General features: G+C 35.9%; 1 protein-coding gene across 5 annotated transcripts in view; it reads left to right on the forward strand.

The window, feature by feature from the left end:
• Gpat4 (Glycerol-3-phosphate acyltransferase 4) overlaps positions 1-25,472 on the forward strand; it is a 310,118-nt gene that overhangs the window by 114,562 nt on the left and 170,084 nt on the right. For all 5 annotated transcript variants that reach the window (XM_089589923.1, XM_089589926.1, XM_089589925.1 and 2 more), the window contains 2 exons: positions 2,886-3,026; positions 3,121-3,255. In XM_089589923.1, coding sequence (XP_089446049.1) covers positions 2,886-3,026; positions 3,121-3,255 — 276 coding nt within the window. The remainder of the gene's footprint in view (positions 1-2,885; positions 3,027-3,120; positions 3,256-25,472) is intronic.

Here is a 25,472-nt window from a genome sequence, read left to right on the forward strand (position 1 = left end):
CTAGGCCGTGTCGCGACCGGTCGATTAAGGGCCGAACCGGGGACACCTATTCCCTCTCATCGGGCGCATTTCAGGCGCTCGATAAAAGAGGGGGACCATAGGGTGGGAAAGCAAGCGGTTCTCTCACGGACGTTTGTCTGATAGGCAGTTTTTTGAGGAGAAAATATCATCGTCTTAGCAACGATAGTCAATATTGATTTTCTATTTTATCCAAATATGTTACTATGGGCGAGCGTACTTTGTTTTTTGTTTGTTTGGTTACGAGCCAAAGGGGAATCAGATAAATGTCAGATCGCTGCGTATTTGAAGAGCGAGAACATCGTCTTGTAAAAGAAATAGTGAAATAAATATATTTAATTCTGAGAAGTGATATCTTTTTATTTTAATATTCGTACAGAATACAGTCAATCTCTGCTGCAGTCGTCTTACATGACAAAATGTATGTGGTGAAGAAAAATTTAGTATTGATGTAAATCCTAGTCAAAGAAATTCCCTTCATGCAACAAAAGCCAATGGTTTGTCTGAATTAGGCGGAGAATTGTACTTTTTGGGGAACATAGTAGTAACGTCAACTTTATATGAAGCTTTATTGGCTTTATCTTTTTTTTTACGTAGAAATTCTAATTCATGCATATAAGTAGCTCATAACGCTCGTTTCGATGTACCGATATTGATAAGGGTGATAGAAAATACGGAATTGAATGATAACTTTAAAATGATACAGGAATTTTCAGACAGTTTAGCGATGTTTAGACAGATTTATCCAGAAAAAAAGGAGCTGGAGTATTTAAACTAACAAATTTAGCGAATGATTTATTAGGAACTCAAAATGCTGATCTTTTCCACAAGGATTTTTTTGACATTACAGTCTTGCAAAGCATGGTTCATAAAGCAGATAGAAAAGAATTTTTGTTTTCTTTATCAATAAAATATTAAGAAGCAGTATCACGTTACAGAAACAACAATAAAATCAATAGTGGTATCACTAAATTAGGCAATGTGAACGTTATTGTTTCTAAAAGTATTTTACAAAAACTTCCGTTTGCAGACATTGATTTAGAACAGTTAAGAGATATTTATGAAAAAGATAAGGCAGAAGGAATAATAAATATCCTCTCCTCCAAGTCATTTAACAGTAAGAAACCTCTAGTGACGAAAAATAAAAAAGTATTAACAAAGATGATAAAGTTTAGTCAAGACAACTATTTAATGTAATTTAGAATATTTTTATAGTGGTCTGAATGTAAAAATTTAAATAAATATTTATTTATTTTATGAATATTACATATTTATTCGATTTATGTTTTTAAAAAAGTTTCACTGATAAGAACATAATTTTGAAACAGTAGGTTCAATGTTTCATAATTATGTACATTTTGGTCTAATAATCTTTCTATTAACAAAGTAATTCAACAATTGGGAACCATAGTTAAAAATTGGAATAAAAACGGTAAATTTATGGTGCACCAATAAAAATTAAAATTTTTACCACTAAAGCTTACAATTACGAACAAAAATTAAATAAACAAGTGTGATACAATTTGCAGTTATAATAGGGACATTTACCATACTGAACGTCTGCTATACACGTTTTTCTCCGTGTACCTCCTATCAGCTGTAAATGTTTTTTTTATATTATCATTATTTTTAGTTTTTTTTATCAAATAATTTATACTTACATATTTTTCAGCAAATTGTTGAATTTTTTTTTTTTCCAAATAAATATCTACTAACATAGTGCATTTATTTTTAGGCTTTATTGCTAACGAGTACATATAGCCTTGTTTCAGTAAGGACCATTGTTACATTATAAGCTACGTATTATATTATTGGTTACATTTTAACATTATTGGATATAGTTTGTAAGTCGTTGGTGCGGTGATGATGTCACATTCGTATGGTAGATTTAGTTTTTTGGCCCAGAAAATTCTGACTAGCTCGAAAAAAAATTGGGTAGTAGTTTTAATCTATTCTTACAGAATTTATCAATTAGAAATGTCAGCAATAGCCCCAAAAACTACTACTCTTTTTTTTCGAGCTAGTCACAATTTTCGGGATATTGTTATGATTTTTAGCTAATTCTACCACACTATATTGACCACCTCGAGATCGACGGATCTAAGTGATAGGCCACTTCGCTGCGAGAAGGTTGCCCATCTCCTTCATGAGAAGCATTGCGTGGTGAAAAAACACATGTGAAAATTCAGAGAGAGGTACTTGCTCGAAACAGTCGCACTGGCCGGGAATCAAACCGTGATCTCCCGCATGCCCCGACCCGTAACCTAGCTGACCGAGCCGCTGTGCGTTCAATATAGTGTAGGTATTATAGTCCTCAAAATACTTACCAAATTTCAGCAAGATCGATTCTCAACTTTTTTGAAACTTCTAAGAAAAGTAAAAAAGGGACCTGCCAAAAATGGCCATCAAGAAAGTGTTGCTAAATGTAGTCTAAATATTTAAAAGCTCTTTCTTTCATAACGAGTTAATCCATCACATACGAAAATGCTGTTCTATTTATCTACAGACAAGTATGTTAAACATTATTTTTTTTAAATGCTGACTCTTACAGTCTGTATGGTTGCCATTCGTGTACTTAAACTTGTAGACTATATTGTAGCGATATAGGTGTCAGATAATGTAGGACGTTATATAAATCAATGTTTTTTGTATTTCTAAAAAGTTAACAGTAGATGTTAAAGCTTTCAGACGTTAATGTAATGTATAATTTAGAATACCTTGTGCTAAATCGTTTGACTGTAAAATGATCCATTGATTTTCATTCAGTAAATGATCTATGTTCAGGTATACAACGACAATGATCAATTGCAGTTATAAAATTAATTAGGTGTGAAATTTTACATAAAGACAAATTAAATATTTTTCAGACTGACATATCCAGAAAAAAATCATTTGAAACGTTAAAAAGAGAATTCGAGCCTGCGATATGCTTGGATTACATTCGAGCTGGGATAGAAGCAATAATTGAGGATGACGTGACTTCTAGATTTGAAGCTGAGGAACTTAAGGTTTATACAAAAAAATAGTCTGAAATAGATTTAAATAATGTTATTACCTGTATAATCATTACAAAAATTAATTATGGCAAAATATCGTTTATAGAACTGGAACCTTCTAACGCGGACAAATAGACGGTACGAGTTCATTTCATGGAAGTTAACGGTCATTTGGATGTGTGGCTTCTTCACAAGATATTGTTTTCTTCTTCCATTGCGGATTCTTATTTGCTTCATTGGTGTAAGTATCTCCGAATTTTACTTATCTATTTAACAATTTTTCATTAGGCAGATAAAAATGAAGCAAGAAGATGATATTTTTTAAGTGTACAAAGCTCATTAAATGTCGATGTTGATAAAAACTTCTATTATTTATTCAAGTAATAAGTTAACAAAAATTATTTATTTTAGTAATCAGTAGGATCAGCAGCTCAGTAGATAAATGACGACCAGTATATGAATGATTCATTGATAAAATTAATAACTAATATTTAAAATCTCTTTAAAACCAGGTGTGGATCTCGGGACCCCCGGCAGAAGTGACACTTTCAACTTGAATGTTATTAAACTTGGTATAATAGAAACTGAGAAAATTAGAGTACACCTAATTTCAATAGATCTATAAGAATACGATAGTAAAATAGTGAAAATTTTAATATTACGTATTCAAGCACGCACGTGCATAGAATACGTACAATCTAATATACTACTTATGTTACACGTGATTCGCGCATTTTAAGTACTTCCATGTTTGCTATGATATATGCATCAATACATGTACGAATTTTCAGTTATGTAATGCAGAACCAAACAAAAATTTTCACCATACAGCCCCAAAAAGTCTTTTGATCCGTTAAGCGTGACAAAAATTTCTTTTATTTAAAATTACTATTCGTGCATTTGATATGGATTCATATATGTACAATCAATTCTTGTTGGAATCGTTGTATCCGACAAGTTAAAATTTTTTTTAATTTTGGCTACCATAAAAGTAAAATAATTCACTCTATCTGATTGAGGAAAACAATAGACATAGCCGTATTAAAAAACCCATTTTCTATTGTAAATTTGTAATTTTTAATTTAATTTTTTTTTTTATAATTATTTATAATTATATATCAAATTTAACCCATGCTATATTAGTTTCAACTAATCTCAAAATTAATAATAAGATTATAGGTTTTGGTTCCGTGACAATTATTCTTATATTACGTGATAGAAAATAGAAAAGAAATCAATTTATAGACAGGATATGTAGGATGTAGCTTTGCCTTTGAAATATGACTTTTTAGAACTATTACGATTGTTTGTATGAATCCGTGCAACATACATTTTTGTACCTCAATACTTTTTTTATATACGTGGAATTATTTTTGGCCTATCTGGATTCCCTTTTGAGATACTACTGTTTTTCTAATTTTGAGAGGTTATTTTGTAACAAAAATTTTTCGAAGATTTTGTCAACATTTGTATTAATGTTCCAAACATGCCATACTAAACAAATTTTTTTGACTTGTTCTTTTCTAGATGCAGTCAAAAAACGAGAAAATTGAGGTAATGTTTAAGCATAGTCCAACCCCTTTCTATTTGTGTGCCGGTTATGAAGTTCCCCTTAAGAAAACCCTTAAAAATTGTTATTTTGTGTCTATCTAGCTTTCTTTTCGATATATGACTGTTTTCCGCATTTTGAGAGGTTATGTTGTGACAAAGATTTTTCGAAGATTTTGTAAATATCCATATTAATTTTTCAAACACGTCGTAGGAAAGAAAATTTTTTTTATTTGTTCTTTTTAAGACACAGTCAAGAAAAAAAAAGTTGAGGTTGTGTTTAAACATTGTCCAACCCCTCTATATTTGTGCACCTTGATCATGTAGTTCCCCTGTAGGGAACCCGCAAAAATTGTTATTTTTAGCCAATTTTACTTTCCTATTGACGTCTTTTTATGTACGTGCATACATATAAAAGGATAAATAGCAAAGGAGAACGATTTTTACTATGTTTTTTTTGAAGATTTTAAAGAAATCAAGCAACGTTTTGTGTCAGACATTATTTACCTGATAGTTGTAAACGAGGGTATGATTGCGGTTGCTCCAATTATTGCGGTACTCTCAAATAATGCGTATATTTTAATTGAACTGATGAGTTATGGTGAGTAAACACTTTAAATTATTAAATCAAGTTATAAAGTATCTACTTCATTAAACTCCAGTTCTAAAAAAGCCTCAAAAACTTAATATTTGCATAATAAAAAATCACGTCCACAATAACTGGTACACACGTAACCTCTTTCACCATGATGGTATTATTGCGGATACCTCGTTGAATGAGCATTGAAATTGATCACAAGAATACGTGCACAATAATATAGACAAGCCCGCAATAATACCATCACTGGCAACTGAACTTAAAAGCCTCTTTTGAAATCTACATTCATGAGTTTATACATTTATAAAAAAAGAATTTAGTAGTTTTTGAGCCCAACATTATGAAAAAAAAAATTATAACGATTTGACAATCTAAATTTCTTAGACAAACGTTTAAAGCTAACCACAAAAAAAACCCCTCAATAATACCCTCGTTTCCCCCTAGTACCTTAGCTGTATCAGAGGCCTAGCTTAACCCGTATTACAGCTATGTTACGATTTTCATTATGCAGCAGTAGGTACAGAGTACTACAGGGATGAAAGGCTATAATATATATCTTCCTATATTACATAGTTATCTCGGTAGGGCATTCCACACAGCCCCCATTCACCCCCACCGCCCCCCCACAAAATAAGGTAAAAACCCGTCATTTTTTCCCTTATTTTGACATATCGAAGTTTTTTCCGAAACCCCCCACAGCCCCCTTCCCCGCGCATTTTTCGTGACCCCCCCACCGTCTGCCACACTTCTTTTGGAGACCGTGGATCACATCGTATTTATCGTATTTCTTGAACCTTGATGTGTATACAGACGTGTACGTGTCGTATATGGATTAGTCTATTATTTTTAATCTGCTTCAATGGTAAATTACTTCATGACAAAACTGTCTTATTGCCACGATTTATTTCATCGTCATAATTGAGTTATAGGGGTCATTGCGCAAAGCATCATTATTATTATATATTGAATTATAAAGTTAACTGTTATATTATATAGTTAACTGTGTGGGGAATTGCAAGCAACGTTCCACCATATGAAACCATTTATATTGGGAGTTTTAAGATTATTTAGTCATTCATGTTTTACTCAGAGTCTTTTAAAAAAAAATGTAATTTAATATATCATAAAATAATATGTCATATATATTTTTGTACCGTAAAAATGTTTATTTGTGAAGAATGTTAACTAATAAGAACATGTTTTATTTCTTACAATATATTTTGTTTTCATCTATTTGTCCACACCACCCAGGAGGTAAATAGATGGACTTTATACATACGAATAATTCATAACCATTTCATTTATGAAACTCAATACGACCAAAAATCAATTTATATCAATTGTATTTCCATTTATTTGTAAGTATAAAGTTCTTGGTGCGTTAAGCTTTTTTTTGTTAGCATTTATGATAAACTATATGTAAAATTTTTATGTGTATGTATTATATTATTTTATATACGAATGATTAATACCAATACATACAAAAATTTAAATAACATTTAGTTTATCATTAATACAAACCGTGGAAGTTTCGCATTAAGATGACTTATTTTATGTGTCAACTTATAAAGCCCTATCAAACCACGAAGACTTAGGTCTATTCCTATTCTATTTTAAATCAATGTTAAAATTGGTACAATTGGTACAATTGGTACAACATAATATGGATTTATGGGATGTATTATTAAGTAATAAATTTTGTCCATACGTATAGGAATATCAAAATCATGTTGTTATTATTAGATACATTATTACTTATAATCAAAAACTTCTTTACAAACTATATTTTCAATATCTAAAATGTTTTCTCTATGGATTTGAATGAAAATTCCATTTTTATTTTTGCATCTCGATAAAGCCACGTATAATTGACCATGAGAAAATAGAGGTTTTTTCAAGTATAATCCTACATTATCAAAACTTTGACCTTGAGACTTGTTTATAGTCATAGCAAATGCTACAACTAATGGAAATTGTTTTCTATATAAAATAAAGGGTAACCATAAAGTATTTCCAGTATTTAATGTAATTTTACGAATAAAAACTTTATTACCAATTTTTTTTCCCGTAACTATTTCGCCTTCTAGGTTATACTTCAACAATTTACTGATTCGCAATCGTGTACCGTTACATAATCCGTCTGATATACTCAAATTTCGAATTAACATTACCGTTGTACCTATTTTTAATTTAAGTTCATGAGGTGGCAAGCCTTCACGAATATTGTTTAACATTTCTACGGGAAAATATATTTCTATACAGGAATCACAAATTAAGGCTAAAACAAAATTTGACGTGATGATGTAATTTTCCAACAATTATTTACTGTATAACGGAAAAAGTTAAAAATAAATAACAATAAAATTGTAAATACAAAAATTACAATACATCAAGTTGGTTTAAGCTTTGTATCATAAAACAACTATGTTTTTAAACTATAATCGTGCAATACAAAAATAACATTGAATTATTATCGTTTACATTATAAACTTTACTATTGTAATATCACAACATCCCACTATAATAGTAATTATATTTTATTAGTAATGTTCACTCTACAAAGAAACTAAATAATATTATAAGACTAAGACTGATGTATTGAATACAGTAATACTTCCATCTATGGCTCCAAAACGTTTTGATAATCGGGTTCCAAGACAAAGCTGTTAGTGGAAAATTTTTTTTTTTCCAAACCTTAAAGTTAAAGAAATTTGAGGTACAGATTTTAATTATAAGTTTATACATAATAAAGTTTTTGTTGACAATGTTTACTTACCTTTAGTCTTAGGTAGATCTCTATACACCTCTCAAGTCTAATATCAATTGCAGCTTGATGATATAAAAATATTTACATTATAATAATGTTTATAAGAGTACCCTGTAAACTGTGAATTTTAGGCTACGGTTATATACATCGGAAGTAGCCAGAACCACAGGAGAAAAAGAAAAAAATCCCTTCACCTTGATTTTAATAAAATACAAGTTCATGCTGACGACCGTTACCAAGTGGAAAAGTAGTGTTGAGTAGTGTTGAGGTGTAATCTACAACACTGGTTGTGTAAGTGATAGATGTCACAATAAAATCTGACGAGGTTTTTTACTATGCCAATGACAATAGCATATACCTTCATAGTAACACAGCAATGCAGAGCCGTTATACGTACCGTTCGTCAGAATGGTTGTAAGATAAAAAAAAATTTCTTTATTTTCATTTTGTTTTCACCAAGTTAGATAGCTTTAGCCATCCTTAGCCACTTTCCGCTAGTCCTAAGCTCCACGATATGATTTATTTATAAAAGGAAATTATTTAACCGATTTAAAAGTTGGGGGGAGGGGGTGGCGCGCGGAGCGCGCAGGAGGGCGTCAGCCCCACTAGTATATATATAAAGTAACTGTGGTGCACCATTGTGCGAATCTGAGAAGGAGAGAAAACCAGAAAGACAGACAACCTGATCCTCTGCGCTGCAGTCATGGCTGGCAGTCAGGGCTCTAGATATAAAACGTCTGAATGCTGCGATGAAGGTTGGAGAGGAATAATCAGAGACCAATTCTAAGTGGATAGATTTAACTGTGAGACACACGAAGACACAGATATAACATTGCTGAGATCGAACGCCACGACCGCCCGCCGTTCGTACTTAAAGGGGTCCAGCATAGTCAAGGCCACAAGATGAAATTGCACGGAAAGATGGAGTTACCCTGAACTTTGGTGGATCAGCTATTAACTTAGATGACAATTTGGCGCGTATTTGTGTAAACGGAAGACACTTAAATATGACAGACTTAATTTGTGATCTAGGATTAATCAACCAAATAGTTTGCCGAAGAGTACTGAGGATAAGTTTCATGCCGCCATGTAGGCACCGCCTGTGAATATAACGAACAATGGATGAAACCAAGAGATGAGCGTGAAGAATGACAGGATGCCTCACTTTATAAGGTAGTGCAGAACGGTCCAAACGTCTACCAGCACACAAAACTACTGTGGCCTGGTCTATGAATGGATTCAGCTACGACAGCTTACTGTGGGAGGAAACACTCAAACCCTTTTGTAATGCTTACAATTTGGTAGGAAACATTTGTCTTTGCAAAAATACATACAGTAAACTTTGTGCTTCATCCAGTTTCTGCGGTGAGAGAGTGCAAAACCGGACAAAGACTTTAGCAGCGATTGCAGATTTGATGTGACAAGATTTTGCCTTCAAGATGTTTCATAACGGAGTAGATATGCAGTGACTCGGACGACCTTTATCCAAGACGAAAACGTATTCACTATTATGTACAATGGATCATTAGAATCATCAACTGCATGAAGTACTTTGACCTTCATTTCCATGGTATTTTCTGGTGGAGAATCAAAAAACATACTTGGCCATTGTGATGGTTGCATTAACCAGTTCGGCTCAGCCCACCAAAAAAATTGCTTGCCAAGTCATTTGGAGTGCATCCTCTAGACGCTAGATCAGCAAGGTTAGACACAGTTGGTACGTGTCTTCATTGATGATCTGGGAGCAAATCATGTATGGCTGCCACGCTATTAGAAACAAATAGTTTCCATGTGGAGACATGCCTCTTCAACCAGGCTAATGTTATGCTGGAGTCAGTCCAACGTTGGAGCGGAACATGTGAAAATGCCCGTGCCCCACGCACTTCTGTACAAAGTTGATCAAATAATAATGTAGCCTGAAGTTCCAGTCGATAGATTGACACTTGTTCAATTGGAGCAACTTTGATTTTACTGATTAGAAGAGACACACTCACTTCTCTTGACTCATTAATGGTTCTAAGATATAGAACTGCACCATGCGCCTTTTTTGATGCGTCACAAAATCCATGAATAATGAACCACAGTCGAGAAACTGAATAACTCATTACCTTATCCCAAGGTATTTGCAGTAACCAGAGTTGTTGCATGAGGATTTTGCCATTCACAATAACTGGTGAAACCCAACCAAGAGGATCCAACAACTGTGACAAAATTGAGAGAGCTTGTCTTTTAGACAAGGTGGAAGGCAGATCTAAGTCGAGAGAGAATGTAAATGTGTTAGTGGAGGGATGCCACCGCAATCCAAGCACCTTTACCGTTCTGTTGTCATGAGAGAAAGAGAGAGTTCCATTCTAATCTATGTAGGGTGAATGTCCGAAACCAAACGTGAATCATTGCTTGTCCATTTATGTAATTCCAGTTTAACCTTTCCAAGCAACGCAATGATTTGATCGCGAACCTTAAAGGCATCTTCATGATTATACGCTTCAAAAAGAATATCATCAACAAAGGTATGGTGATTCAAAACTAAAGTGGCAAGTGGGTATTGGAGTCCTTCATCCACAACTAATTGTTTAAGTACACGAAGAGCAAGATATAGAGCTGACCTTGTCCCGTATGTGACTGTATTTAATTAATAATCTACAGGAGGGCTCTCAGGGATTGGACGACACAGTATGCGCTGGTAATCATGATCAAGAGGGTGAATTAAAATTTGGCTATACATCTATGTTATGTCAGCCACGAGAACCAACGGATACGAGCGCCACTACATTAATATAAGAAAGAGTTCAGATTGCAGTTTGGGACCGGTGAGCAGACAGTCATTGAGCGATGTACGATTGAATGTTTTGCATGATGCATTGAACACTACTTTTAGCTTTGTTGTTGGATTTTGCTCACGAATAATGGGGTGATGGGGTATATAGATTACCGAAGATTTATTCGACGGACAACTGTCCGTGCGAGTCATGTGACCAAGAAACTCATAATCATTCATAAACTCAGAATAAAGTGACTGATGTGCCGGATTAGAACTTAGACATGATTCAACTTTCTTGAGTAAACGTTCTGAAATTGATCGTGGTTATCTTACTGGTGGAACCGTATTCGATTTGAATGGCATACGAACTACATAGCATCCGTCATTGGTTTGCGAATGGGTTTTGAGAAAGTGGATTTCACACTCTTTATCTTCGGGAGAGATGATGGGTTATTGAGGAAAACTTTCAACTTCCTAAAATCTCTGAAGCAACTGATCAATACCGTTCACTGCTACTAAATGATGCTCTGGGACAGCTACTTCTATTGTGGGATTCACATTTGAGCAGGGACCAAATAACACCCATCCGAACACTGTTAGTTGTGCAACCGGTTCGTTGATCCTTTCTTTGCGTATTTGATTAAGGAAAATAGAACCGTATAGGTCACCCCGATAAGTAGTTGGATTTCATCAGTGGTTGACAGATCATCAGCAAAATTTCAAACTTTGAGGTGAGTCCAATTGATCAATGGACCAGGTGTATGAGCAGAATAGGAGGTGATTGTGGGAAGGACTAAGGCCTGAGTTTGACACACAAGCTGGTGAGTTTGATTAAGCAATTTACTGTTGATAGCATGTGATGTATGATAGCTGGTGTGCCATCTAGTCCTGTCATTGATGCAGCTATACTGATCAAAGGAGATCCCAATGCAACCGCTACGTTATGAGATAAGAATGACCAAGTCAACCCTTGATTAAGTAATGCGCGAACTTGAATTTTTCAACCAGTATGAGATGAAATCCAAACCATGGCGGTGGCTAACAGTACCTTTTGAGATTGAAGGGGTCTTTGAATAGAAATATGAGTTTGGATGGGATTGTCAGCAATCGCATGCGTTTGACCCTTGGCAGGTGGATTTTGATTACTCGAGTTATTTTGGTTTGATATTTCTCTATGAAGCATAGTATGATGCTTTTTTTTTACATTACCGACAGCTTCCTGAGCTCTGACAGTCTATGGATTTATGACCTTTACCTAAACAGTTTATACATAAATTCAACCAACGCACTTGATCAAAGCTGTCAGTCACAGACATGCCGGCAAACTTTAAACAACTATGGATTTTATGATCACTGTCACAGACTGGGCACGACCCAGGTTGAGTTACAATATACGAAGTTACTTCCAAATATTTAGATTTATCATAACGGTTCTGTGACTGATTGCATACTTGTCTTTGAGTTAAATGATCATTTCGTTTCTGAGACTCAACCTGACCGAGAGATTCTAAAACCCGAATTCGTTCAAGTAAAAATTGATCAAAGGTGTCATTTTGAGGCAAAGTAGTAGCAGAAGCAATACTAACCTCCCAGTCACGCTGAGTTTGCTTATCAAGTTTTTCCGTAAGAATATGAATAACAATTGTGCCATAATGTTGAGTGAGACACCCATGATTCTGTAAAGCCGCGAGGTTACGTTGAACAGTATTGTGTAAATTCAACAATCTGGACGACGATTCTTTTTTAATGGGTTCTATTTTTAAAATTTTCGAGAAGTCTGCACTTGTGGCAATTTGCTTATTTTCATACCGAGCTTCGAGTAAAGCCCGTACCGTATTAAAATTTCCGTGAGCAAGTTGCACATTACAAATTACTTCACTCGCTTCACCTTTCACATAATGCGATTTTTCGATATCACTTAATGACGCGTTAGATCTCACAAGCGCTGTGAATGAGTCACAGAACGGCATCCATTCCGTCAGTTGACCGGAAAAAGAGGGTATGCTTAACCTGGGTAGATTGACGTTGACTTCCGCACCAACAAGTCGATCCGTTATTTGCCGAGTTGGTGGATTGGCTGCATGATTCCAGATGGCCAATTGGTCCTTGGCACTGATGCACTTTACCTCGTCATTTTGAAATTGTTTTTTCGTGAAGTAACTTCCTTGAATCGTGCCGGCTTGAGTAGCATGTGAGCAGATGCTTCGGTGTAGTTCATCGCATCGAGTCCAACATTGCTCGAGGTGATCCGATCGACTTTTCAGAATTGGCAAAATTCGATGCTCAGCCTGAAGTGTTTTTACGTAGTCGGTTGCACGTTTGAGCGTCTCTATTGCCGTTGCCTAATCAAGGTACAACTGATCAAGCATTTCAAATACTTCTGTCATTTCTTCGTTAGGCATGATGCCGCCTTGTTTGGTTGGTTAGTCTTGCTGAATTTCGTGGAAAGGCTGTCTTTTCTACCACGCACACCGAACGACGCACGTAACACAAGAGTCGCAAGACTTAAAATGACCGTCGTTGATGCTTCACGATGCTATCGATGGATGCTTCATGCTTGATCATACGCCTCTTAGTGCAGGGCGTGCTTACTTTATTCGTGGCGTAGTGTTGCTTGTTGATTTTCTCTTGATTGTACGCCTCTTGGTACAGGGCGCACTTGCATTTTGTTGTGTGGTAACTGCATGGCTCTTGGTACAGAGCGAGCAGGCTTATTCTTTTTCCCTCGATACCACTATCCTGGCAAGATCGCCATTTGTTGCGTAAGGACCGTGAAGAGAAGCGTAGGTTAGTCGCCGAAACTTCAGCGGATGGTATAAAGGATAGTGGTAATGAATGTACACATAGTTGGTACATAGCACAATCACAGTTTATTTAACTTCACAACAATTCAAGCACACAGTTACAATACCACAGATTCGCCACAAGGTAACGACGCGCTCACGCATCTCCGACTGCCAGAACATCCGAGCAATATCTGCCTCACTCAAGCAGAAGTTTGCACGCGCACTTATTTCTCCTCTTTACACGATATATACGCATATACCTATATGTACGTGCAGCACAGTAATAGGCAGCGCTTGCCTTACGCACGCATACAAATGCTGTCTGCTGTGTACTAGTAATATACAAGGTTATGGAGAGTAGCAAAATTATACAACACACACCCACTAACTAACAAAACTAACAGCTTAATTTTTTTGAAACATTGTTCAGTAAATTCGTACAGTGGAAAAAATTGTTTTTTTTTGAAATAGCATTAAAAATATATACCGTACGCAAAATTGCTCCACATGTAAAATGTAGCTCTTTAAAAGATTACTAGAAGGAGGGGGAGAAAGATGTGGCATGCAGCACAGAAATAACATACTACAGAGATATATAAATATCTAATGAATGTGTGTATATATATGTGTATATATATACATATATATTCATTAGATATTTTTTACTCATTGATAAAAATTTTATATAAAGTTCAATGTTAATAAATGAGGTAAATGCAAAAGAAGCTCATAAAAAGACGACAACCTATAAGCTTACTTGTAAAAATTAGCTGAATATAAATGTTAATTACTCGGCTCCTAGGAGCCCTCATGCCTTTAAATTTTGACAGATCCATTTTCATGACTTTATTCATTTGTAGATAATTTTCAATTTTCCATTGTTGATTTTGTAATCGATAGAACCCTCTTCGAAATGTAATAATATTCTATATTGATATAATGTGTATAGATTTCACTATTTTGCAGTTATGGTAATTGGTATTAAAAGTTCTTGTAAGTTCCAAAATGAATAACTTTATATAAATTAGTTGTAAATAATGTCGACATAAAAATGAAAAAAAGTAGTCGAACAAGTGAATTTAATTTTGTTATGATTAGTATATATATTTTCCTACATTATATAGTTGTATTGACGAAAGTGAGTCTTAGCCCCCCCGCTCCCCCTCAGCTCCCCTCGATTTACGTAGTTATTTGCTTGTTTTAACGTCATTTTTGATCAAATTATATTTGAGTGAGCTCCCTCCCGTTCCTTCTCAACTCCCCCTTCACCTCCTCCCCAAAAAATACTTATTTATAGAATGTTTTACGATCATAAATGTTAAAAAATATACGTAATTCAGTACCCAAGTCATAACCTCGTTTTTAAGGTTTTTTAAGTCACTGATCATAGGTCTCCCTCTGTCTATTTGCTGCACCTTACTCACTGTATGTCTCTGAAGTAACATTATTTGTTTAACTTGATTGAACTTTTACATTTCAAATCTCTTTCTGGTCCATGTTTACTTTACCCAAATATAAAATTCTTAATTACCTGAGGACTTTATTAACAAAAAGACAGAATTTAGGAGAAAGTATAATTAAATAGACAAACACAATTGCTGTTGAAACAATAATTCATTCTGCTAGCTTAATGTTGTGACATTTCATGTGTCGTTTTAACCTATCTGTTCTTTTAAAACCCTTTCCACATTTTTCACATATTTGTTTTTCATGGTTTTTATGAAGTAGCGTACGTCTGTTAAATGTGACGATCTTCAAAGTTACTTATTTTTGAATTACTGAAAAATTTATTGCTTAACAATATTTTCAGTTTCTGATTTATTCTCAGATTGAATTTGAATAAAAATTCTTTTTGGATTCTTACACCTTAATAAATCAACGTATAATTGTCCGTAAGAGAATAAAGGTTTTTCAATATACAATCCTACTATTACGATACTACTATCTAGGAATATAAACTTTGCTTTTTTTCTCCCGTTATTATTTCTGCTTCTATATTATACTTGAATAATTTTGTTATTTTTAATCTTGTGCCGTCTGTCTCATACCTATTCCTTCGACGTATGCGTGTGATATATAAATAATTAGTGTTGTATGTTAATTTTGTACATCAATAAATCAAAATTTAATTTTATAACTGCAATTTAAAATATAAATAATAATAAAATTAACCAAATTTTTTTAAAATAGCTATAACAATTTTTTATGACACGTATACTAAGCTGTTATATTATAATAAATTTTGTTGAAAATATTAAAGATTTTTATATTCTAAAAAATTCAAAATTAAATGTTTTTAACAAAAAAGTATCATTACAAAAAAAAAAAAATACATCATATTAGGTATACTTGTTAAATGGTGAGATTTTCATAAATATAACAACTTTTAACCGATTGCCATAAATATTTCCGATTTATCCATTGAAATGATTAAGTAAAGGCAATTATTTATGTAACTATCTTCTTTCAAATAATATTCTCTATTTCTGTGTAAAAAATAATCATAAAATTTCCTCTTTTTACTTGAATAAATGAATTATTCTTATTTTTGCATCTTGATAAAGCCACATATAATTGACCATGAGAAAATAAGGGTCTTCTTAAATACAAACCTACATTATCGAATCTTTGACCTTGAGGTTTGTTTATTGTCACAGCAAATGCCACAACGATTAAAAATTGTTTACGATACAAAATAAAAGATAATGTTAAGGTATTTTCTGTGACTAAAGTTATTCTTGGAATGATAACTCTATTTCCAAATTTTTCTCCAGTTATTATTTCTCCTTCTATATTATACTGTAATAATTTCGTGATTTGTAAGCGCGTTTTGGTGCACAGTCCATCTGATATACTTGAATTTTTAAGTAACATCTTAATTGTACTCCTTGACGAATATTGCTCAATATTTCCACCGTAAAATTTAAACAAATATTATTGTCACGTGGAAATCGTGAAGCTTGGGGGTGTAAGCGGATAGAATACACGTGAAAGAAAGTTATATATCCGTTTATTCGTGGATCAAAGCGAGAGCAGTCGCGTGCGAGGTGTTAGGTTCGGAGGCTGATCGGAGAGAGCGGGCGGAAGAGCTGATAACGCTCAGGCCCGCCGCTGAAAGGTGTTCATCATATTCTGTGTCCACTGCTCATGCGCCGCGAGAGGTGAGTCTTGGGCGCGAATTTATAAAGGCTCTAGATACTGTACGTCATACGTCTGAGGCCACGCGGTCATCGTCCTCGATGGCCATACAAGTTTGTGTGTGCGAGTATATTTGTGTTATGTTGTCTGTGAATTCTAAGTTATTTGTGTATACATAATTGTTTTTTTTGCACTGCTCTCTTTACATTATTATTGTATGACTATATTCTTTGTATAGTTATTATTTATTCATTTATTCTTTTTATTTTCATTTTTATTTATTTTTTTTTTTTATTTTATCTTTTTTTTTCTAAATCTGTACACATCTCATGTATGACCCTTTTTATTACATCGTCGACCTAATGATCATCGTGGATTAGTTTTTAACTGAGACGGTTGTCTTCTGCCTTCTGATCCTACCCACTCACCTAGTAGCACTTGTACCTCTCGTGCGTTAACCATGGCCCTCTGGGTTGACAAGTCTTGTAGTACCGAGTTGGTGTTTCCGCGGTTCCTCTCCCGTCCGCCTGTAATCATTCTCAAACCTTTAAGTATTACTGGACCCCCCCATTTTTAAAATCCAAAAGATCCGGCTGCCACTCCTAGTGCTATTTCCGTTGCCATCAATGCGTATTCCGTCCAATTTCAGAATTCCTCCTTTGTTTGTACTAACTCGTGTGCCCGTTGGAGTACATCCGCTAGCTTTTTACCTGTTTTTATCCTATCGTCAAGTCCGTGCTCCTGGTTATTGAGCTCCTGTAGTCCGTCTCTTTTTATCACTGCTTCTATTGATTCTAATAACATACCTCCATCAGTCCCTTTCACCTTTTGTATTATATCCTTTAAGTTTAGGTTTGCGCTTTCAAGCTTCATTATGCGATTTTCACCTTCCTCTTGTCCTGGATCCAGTCTTGTATCCGATGCTTGCGCTATACAGTCTCTTGCTAAGCTGACTTCCCCAGAATCCACCACCTTCAGTGTCTTATGTTCGGTGTGTTCACACTGTATGTAGACTTTGTCCTTTCTCGTGGTGATAAGGACGTGTAGGTTTTTAGCATGGAGACGTGTCCAAAATGTGCCCTCTAACTTGGCTAATATTATCGGACATTCATCTGGTGTCCTTCCTTGTCTTTTGCATAGTTTTATCACCTCTTGCGATGTTGGCGTAAATCTTCTCTCACTAACACTGCTCGCTATGTATTCGTATGTTGGCTGCAAGTATGCCACTAAATCCGTAGTATTTAAACCTTTTTGTTCCACTGGCAATGATGATATTCTAAGAAGGTCCAAATTTTCTTTCGTAACCAGTAGTATCCGAATGTAATATATTATTCTGCCGTTGAATGCCATGGTCACTATTTCTGAGATTTCTCCAATTTTCTCTTCTGTGGTTGTATTTTCCCTAACTAGGAACTATAGATCTGGTCTTAGCTGCTCTACAAAAATTTTTGCTTCCAAAATCGCTGTCAATGCCGCATCTGGTATATGTGTCGTTCCCCGACTCGCCAAGTATATTATGTCCACCGTTGTTCCAAATTTTGTTATAAGTTTCTCGGCTAAGTGTTCAAATTCGCCCACCGTTTCTGTAACTCTGTCATAATCGCTGAAGTATTCAGCAAACACTTTTAAACCTTGCTCCGTTATTATCCCAGCTTTATCTTTAAACGTTTTTATATCCTGAAGGTATCGTTCACGGTTTCCATATGTTATGACTCTAATTTGTTCCGTTAAGTACTTAGTTGTTTCCATTGTGTTAGTCGGGATCGCCTCTACTAGCTTCTGTATTTTCTCTTTTTTCGCGTTAGTCACACCCTCCTGCAGCGCTTGCACCGCCTTGATTTGATCACCGATCTTTTGGCCTACAACTGTTCTATATACCTCTTCTACCCTATCCAAGGCTCTTAGAACTTTTTCTGTTGTGTACTCTACTTGTTCTATACATTCGTGTTCCTTTTTCATCGTCACCCTGCATTTCCATTTTGCTTGCCTTTTCGCGTCTAAAAACGAATTAACCTCCTCGACAACGTCATTCCAATATACATACCATATCATTTTCCAAGTTGATGCGACTGCTTGGACTGGGCCCAAGCTCTCCACCAATATTCCAGAGTTTCTTTCAATTTCCTCTATATCTCCAAGTTGCTGTGTCATCGGCGTAGTTCCAGCCCTGAAACACAAGATTTGTATTCTTTTTTTTGTTTATACAGTTGAATGGCTGCTGATCTTGGAAGTCGTCCGAAGGCCACACTTACGAGAGAAGTACACTATTTTGGTCTTGTTGCCTCTGATATCTCGCTTATTATTTGCTACTTACTCTTACGCGATTTGTTTTTGTTATCCTGCTTTGTTCCTCGAGTTTCCTATTATCTAACAATTGGATTTTTATAACGCATGCTTTCTTGATTTTATCCGCGTGTGTAATTCTTGTTTCATTGCCACGTTTCAGTTTTATATTGTGGTTCTTGTAATTTATTCCTACGATTTCGTATGGTCCTTCGTAGTGATCCTCGTATTTCTTTCTCGGCTCTTTAAGAACATAGACCATTTTCCCTTCCATGAAAAATCTTGTGTTCAATTTTTTGTCGTAATAGTATTTGGACCTGTACTTCGCCTGAACTTGATTCATGGCTGCTATTGTCCTTAGCCGCGTCAGTGTTTTTATTACGTCCTCTACATGTTCATCATACGTTTGTTCATTCATGGTTTTCTTGAAGCTAGATGGGATTCTGGCTGGATAGCCCAGCAATACTTCTTAAGGCGCTATCCCTGTTACTGAGTGTTTTGTCGAATTGTAAGTGCACATGCACATGCCCAAATGATCGTCCCAAAAGTCGTCTTCATTTACGTATGCCTTAAAATATTCCATTAATGTATGATCCATTCGTTTTATTGCGCCGTTACTCTGTGGATAGAAGGCTGTTGTTCCCATTTCGTTTATTTTAAATACTCTTGCGAACTCTTCTAACAGTTTGTTTTGGAGATGTGCACCTCTGTCTGACAGCATTTTTTCTGGCGCACCAAAGTATGCAATTACTCTGTTCAAAAGTGCTTTTGCTGTCTTTAAAGCCGTCGCTCTTTTTACTGGTACAAGAATTATATATTTCATGAGCCAGTCCTGAATTGACAATATGTGACTATTGCCATGTGCCGATGGTTTGTTTATCGGGCCATAAAAATCAATTCATATTTTTTCAAGTGGCCTACCTAGTGTATCTGTTACAACAAGAGCCTGTTTTGTTTTGACTCTAACAAGTTTCTTAAATTGTCATGATTCACAACCTAACACGAACTGACGTACGTCCGGTCGCATATTTTGACAGTAACAATCTTTCGCAATTTTGTTGTAAGTCTGGTTCATACCTGTGTGGCCTCCTACCGATGACTCGTAATATTCTTTGGGTAAATCGTTGAACCACTGGTGGTACTACTAAATTGTTCAAGTACAACACCGCCGATATTTTTGTGTTTTCGAAGGTGTTTTCAAATTGCTCTCCGAAGTAGTCCCACTGTGGTGTGCTTAGTATTGCTAGATCTTGTATAATACCTACTGACGTCAACTTGTTAAACAACATAAGCTGTTTTAAAGACGATATGCATTTCTTAATATTCGATTTTAATCCCACACTGTCAAAGTGCTCTTTCACGTATGATTGCGTTATTGATACTTTCCTTGCTCTCGATAGAAAGACCTCTCCAACCCTTCTATTTTCTTTATTCATGGCTGTTGGATTTATATAACCTCTCTCGTGAAGCGCGTCTATGGCTTCTGTGTCCGGTATGTTTTATGTTATTGTACAGAAGGCTAAGTTGTCAATGTATCTAAATGGGTGTTCGTTTATTTTCTTAAACCTTTGGAATGGTGGTATATCATTATCTTCTTCTGGTTCCCAGGGTGGTTTTTTTACTGGTAGTCGTGTCCTGCAAGCTCTATACCCATCTAAACCTAGTATACTTATATTGATTTTGCCATCATCCGTGCTTTCGGCATTACCATCTGCCCCCATATTCTCATTAAGTAACTCTTTTCCATTTTCATTCTCACTACTTTCTTTTTCGCGGCTTTCATTGTTTACGTCGTCATCTGATATTTTTTGTGTTTCTTGTTCCGCTATTGGACTTGGCTCATCCGGTGGTTCCGGTGAGGGTGGTGGTGGATCGCGCTTCTTTGGTATTCGTTTTTCTTTTGATTCAAAATCTGACTCATCACTCGTCTCGTGATCTGTTTTGTTGTCTTCCTTTGTCTTCTTTTTAACTCTACCCTTGATTTTCTATCTCGTATATGGGAACTTGTTTTCTTTCCTTTTCCTCAATGTTGCTTGTCTCGCCCCTCTTACTATCTTACTGTCTTTATCACTTGAATTTTTGTATAATTCATCAATCGATTTATAGCGTTTTTGTCCTTTTTCGCAGAGCGCCTGATAGTTTTCCGGCTCTTACCGCATGGGCTCGTATTTATCTTCTTTTATTCCTGTGTAGTGATGACATTTTTGAGGTCCATCTCCATTTACGTAGTGCACACATATGTTCTTTTCGAACTCCTGAGAAAAGACAAAAATGCACTCTCCGTCCCCAAACTCGTAATCTTTCCTCAAAATTCTCTAAGTGTTTTCCGGGTTGACGCAGTTTTTAATATGTTCAAAATGCAGTAAGATTTTTCTTAGCTGCTTTGCTGTCAAGTCCAGATCGAACAGTACAATAAGACAATAAAACTGGCAATTACCATCGCCTTTTACATCTACTAAATCCCACTCTTTCCATGGCTCTGCACAATTTCCGTCTGATTCGTGTTTTTGCTCATTAAGTGCATCGTTTGAAATCAATTGGTTCTTTTTGCTTGATTCTTCATCATTTAAATTATCGAACGCCCCAGACGTTTCACCATGATTTAAGGATAGCCTTTCTCCCTGATTATCCCACGAAAGATTTGCTGGTCTTGCCTTCAATTTTCTCTTCCTCCATTTCATCTTCCGTTCTTGTTGTTCCCTCTTTTTCTTTGTTTCGATCACCTTTTTTTCTTAAATTACTACTACTATCTTCTATTTTCCATACATCTATTCTGACTCCTGGTTTTCCCTCTACCTCTCTTTTTCCTATGTCGACAAAAACTTTTTTTTTTAGTCTATCTGTCTTTTCTTGTAACATGCTAGTAAGGTCGTTAAGCTTTTTTGGATCCTTTTCTGCAAAATAGTTGGACTCTTTTTGCCTTTCTTGTCGTGGATTTTCTGATTTGGTCTCTTCCTCGGACATTCGATCTTCCGAACTACTACGACTTTTTGAGCTTCTCTCTCTTTCCCATGCTCTGATCCGTTTAAGCATATTTTAATTTCCTCCGAATTATTGTGTTTAACTTCTGGTCTTTTTTTCCAATTCACTATTATATTTTCTTCAGTCTGTGTGTTTTTTACAGGAGTGACAGAAAAATTCTGTATAATTCTGTTTAGAGTGTCGAGCTGCCTTTGTCTTTTCTTTCTTTGCTTTTGCCTTGTTTGGTGGTCTATGATGACATATGGTGTGCTCGTTTTTTGTACCCCTTTTATCCAGCCCTTTTCTTTCTTCATGTGCTCCAATTTATTCTTTAGTGGCCTCTGTGATAAGATTTTCTCTTCAGTTTGTTGTTTTTCCTCAGCTACTTCTTCCGAACACAATTCCACTTCGGTCTTTTTCTTCCTGGGTTCTTATGTGATGAATCTGAATCTGATTTCACTACTACCTTCTTTAGCTTACCGTCGATCCGTATTTTTGATTTTGCCCTAATTTTGAATATACGCGCTGGTGGGCCATCACTTACAACACTCTCCTCCTTCTCTTGTTCATCTGCCATTTGATATAGTTTTACTCCCGGTAGTTCTGGGTTCTTTTCGCCCTCTTTTACGACTGGGTTTCTTGAAAGAGCATGTGGTGCGTTGTTTAAAAAACCTGGGCGATAAATTATGTCGAAATCATAACCACGCAACTGTGCCTTTAATCCGTTAAACCGAATGTCGGGTTTTTGGAACGTGTTAAAATGTTTCAACGGCTCGTGATCCGTAACTACCGTGAACTTCCTGCCATACAGATAAGGTCCAAACTGTTCCTTTGCAAAAACTACTGCTAGCAACTCTTTATCATACGTTGGATATCTAAGTTCACTACCCTTGAAGCACCGTGTCGCATATTCACACGGTCTATCCTTACCTATCTCTCCCTGACTAAGGATTGCCCCGATGGCAGAATCCGACGCGTCTGTTGTTACAATGAAAGGTTTACTTAAATCCGGTGCTGTTAATACAGGTTCCGAACATAGCACATTCACTAATTATTTGAAGACCTCTGCCTATTTTTCGCCCCATTTAAACGCCGTATTCTTCTTTGTCATTGTAGAGAGTAGTCGCGCCATCTTTGCATAATTTTTTTATGAATTTTCTGTAATATTCTGCGAATCCAAGAAACTGCTTAATTTTCCTTGTATTGGTCGGTCTTGGATATTCTTTTGCGGCTTCGATCTTCTTCGGGTCCGTCTTTATCTTACCATTTCCAACCACGTGACCAAGGACTTTTGCTTCTTTCTCCAAAAATTGACATTTTTTTGGCTCTATGGTCATGTTTGCTTTTGCCAGTCTTTCTATCAATTATTGAAGCGTTTCTCGGGTTCTTCGAGAGTTGCTGCGAACACCATGATGTCGTCCATGTATACTTCAATTTTTCGCCCTTGCAGGTCGGCTAGAGCTAACGTTATCGCCCTCAAAAATGTATTTGGTGACTCTGAGCACCCCATTGGCATACGTTTATATTGATAATGCCCGTTGGGTCCCGAGAATGCAGTTTTATGCGCTTCCCCTTCTTGAATTTTAATCTGGTGAAATAAACTCTTCAAATCAACTACTGTGATGTACTTAGCGGCTGCTAAGTGCTCCAATATGTCACTTTGAAAGGGTAGTGGGTAACAGCTTCCAACTGTTATTTTGTTCAGCTGTTTGAAATCCGTGACTAGTCGCCACCTCTTCTCGCCGTTTTGTCCTGTTTTGTCCATATATTTGAGTTATATGGGGACGTTGACGGTTCTAGTATGTCCAAATCCATCAATTTTTGAATTTCTCTCCTGATGTTTTCTTTTACCGCGGGTGGGTATCTATATCTTCTGACCACGACTGGCTTATTTGTTGTAGTCTTGATTTTGTGTTAAATTAAATGAGTTGTTTTTAACGGTTCCCCGTCCAACCCAAACACAAACGGATTCATCGATAATAATTTTCTTACGTGCTGTAACTCTTCTTCATTACAGCCCTCAGTGTCGATCAGTGTCATAATTTTTTCAATTATTTCTTCAACACTTTTTATATCGCAGTCTTTTTCCGCGTACGTGTCTATTTCTTTATCTCCATCTACGCTCTTATATCTCAGCCTGTATTTTTTTTCTACTTTTTTTTCTTCCAATTTGTCTTCCTCGAGCAAGCCCACAAATGCAGTTTTTTATTCTCTGTTGCCGTTCCCCACGTTACCAGTTATTTCCCTTTTCTTCACTTCTTCGCACTCTATTAGATCCACTTCCGGTACTGTAATTCTCTTTTTTTTTGTTTGAAAAATTCACACATTCCGCATATATTTTACCCTTATTATTAGTGCCGTAAAAGTCTCCAAAATGCACATGTTATCCCACATCTTGAAGTGGCACAAATCCAACTTGAATCTTTCTGAATTCTTCCTTGACTCTTGCATATATAACCTGTCTGGATCTCGCTGCTATCTCGAAATATTCTGCCGTCTTCAGTGGGATTTCCACACCACCTAGGCTAAGTGTATTTGTTCTTACGCTCACCTCGCCATTGTATTTTTTAAACATATCCCATCCAAGGATTCCGAATTTTCTTTTATACAATCTTCTTTTAGTATCGAGATCTCAGCACCCGTGTTGGCATATAAATCTGATCTTTTATTTCGGAAATCCTCACCCTCCAGCGTTACTGTAGGTGGTCTGCGTCCTCCTGCTGCATAATTAATAAGTACCGTCGTGACTTCTTTCTTTTCCTTCTTTCCCATCGATATATTTTTATCTTTTAGATTTTTTTTTTACATTTGGCTCGATTTGTTGACGAGTATTAATTTTGTTTTTGTTTATCTTCTTTCCCCACATCTCCGAATGTATAGGTTTTTCTTCTTTCTCTTCAATTTTTCCATCATTTACTTTTCGTCCTTTACAATATGTAGCCACTTTTTCCCGATGCTGGATGTTGGGGGAGTACTCCGAGCATCGTTCTAAAAATTCGACTTCTGTTTACTAGAGATATCACCCCATCTGGGTTCAGCCTCCCTCGCGTCCTGCGTCCCGTTTGTATGTCTAGGCTCATAACGCTCGTTATTTTTCCAGCCATAATTATTTCGGCTATCATCCCTACCACTGTCTCTTCGGCCGTAATTTCTGCCATTTAGCTCATAATATTTATTATTACTATTATTATTATTATTATTATTTTCGCGATAAGCATACCCTTTTTCGAAATCTCTTCCATATCTGCCGTAGTTAGTATTTATTTTCTGCCTGAGCCATATTATTATATCTGTAATCTCTGGGTCTTTTTCCACTATCATTATACGATCTTCCACCTCTTCTTTCTTTACTCCTATCCTGGTACCTTGTATAGTACAGTGCTTTGGTCTCCCCACCGCGACCTTTCTTCACTAGCAGCCCCTTTTCTATGTCGTGCCACAATGAATGATACTCTTCTGCTGTGTGCCCAATTCGACCACAATAGTTACACTTATTTACTTCGTTTCCCTTTTTGTTAAATTCTTTTTCCCATCTCTCATTTTTATTGCTGCCCACTCGAGGTCACTTCATAGCCATCATATCCTCGACTTTCAATGCCAATGTAATGGCCTTTGT

This window comes from Copidosoma floridanum, unplaced genomic scaffold, assembly GCF_036245765.1.
Source record: "Copidosoma floridanum isolate Cflo_tuat_1 unplaced genomic scaffold, Cflo_Japanese_pri ptg000010l, whole genome shotgun sequence".
Classification (NCBI taxonomy): Eukaryota; Metazoa; Arthropoda; class Insecta; order Hymenoptera; family Encyrtidae; genus Copidosoma; species Copidosoma floridanum.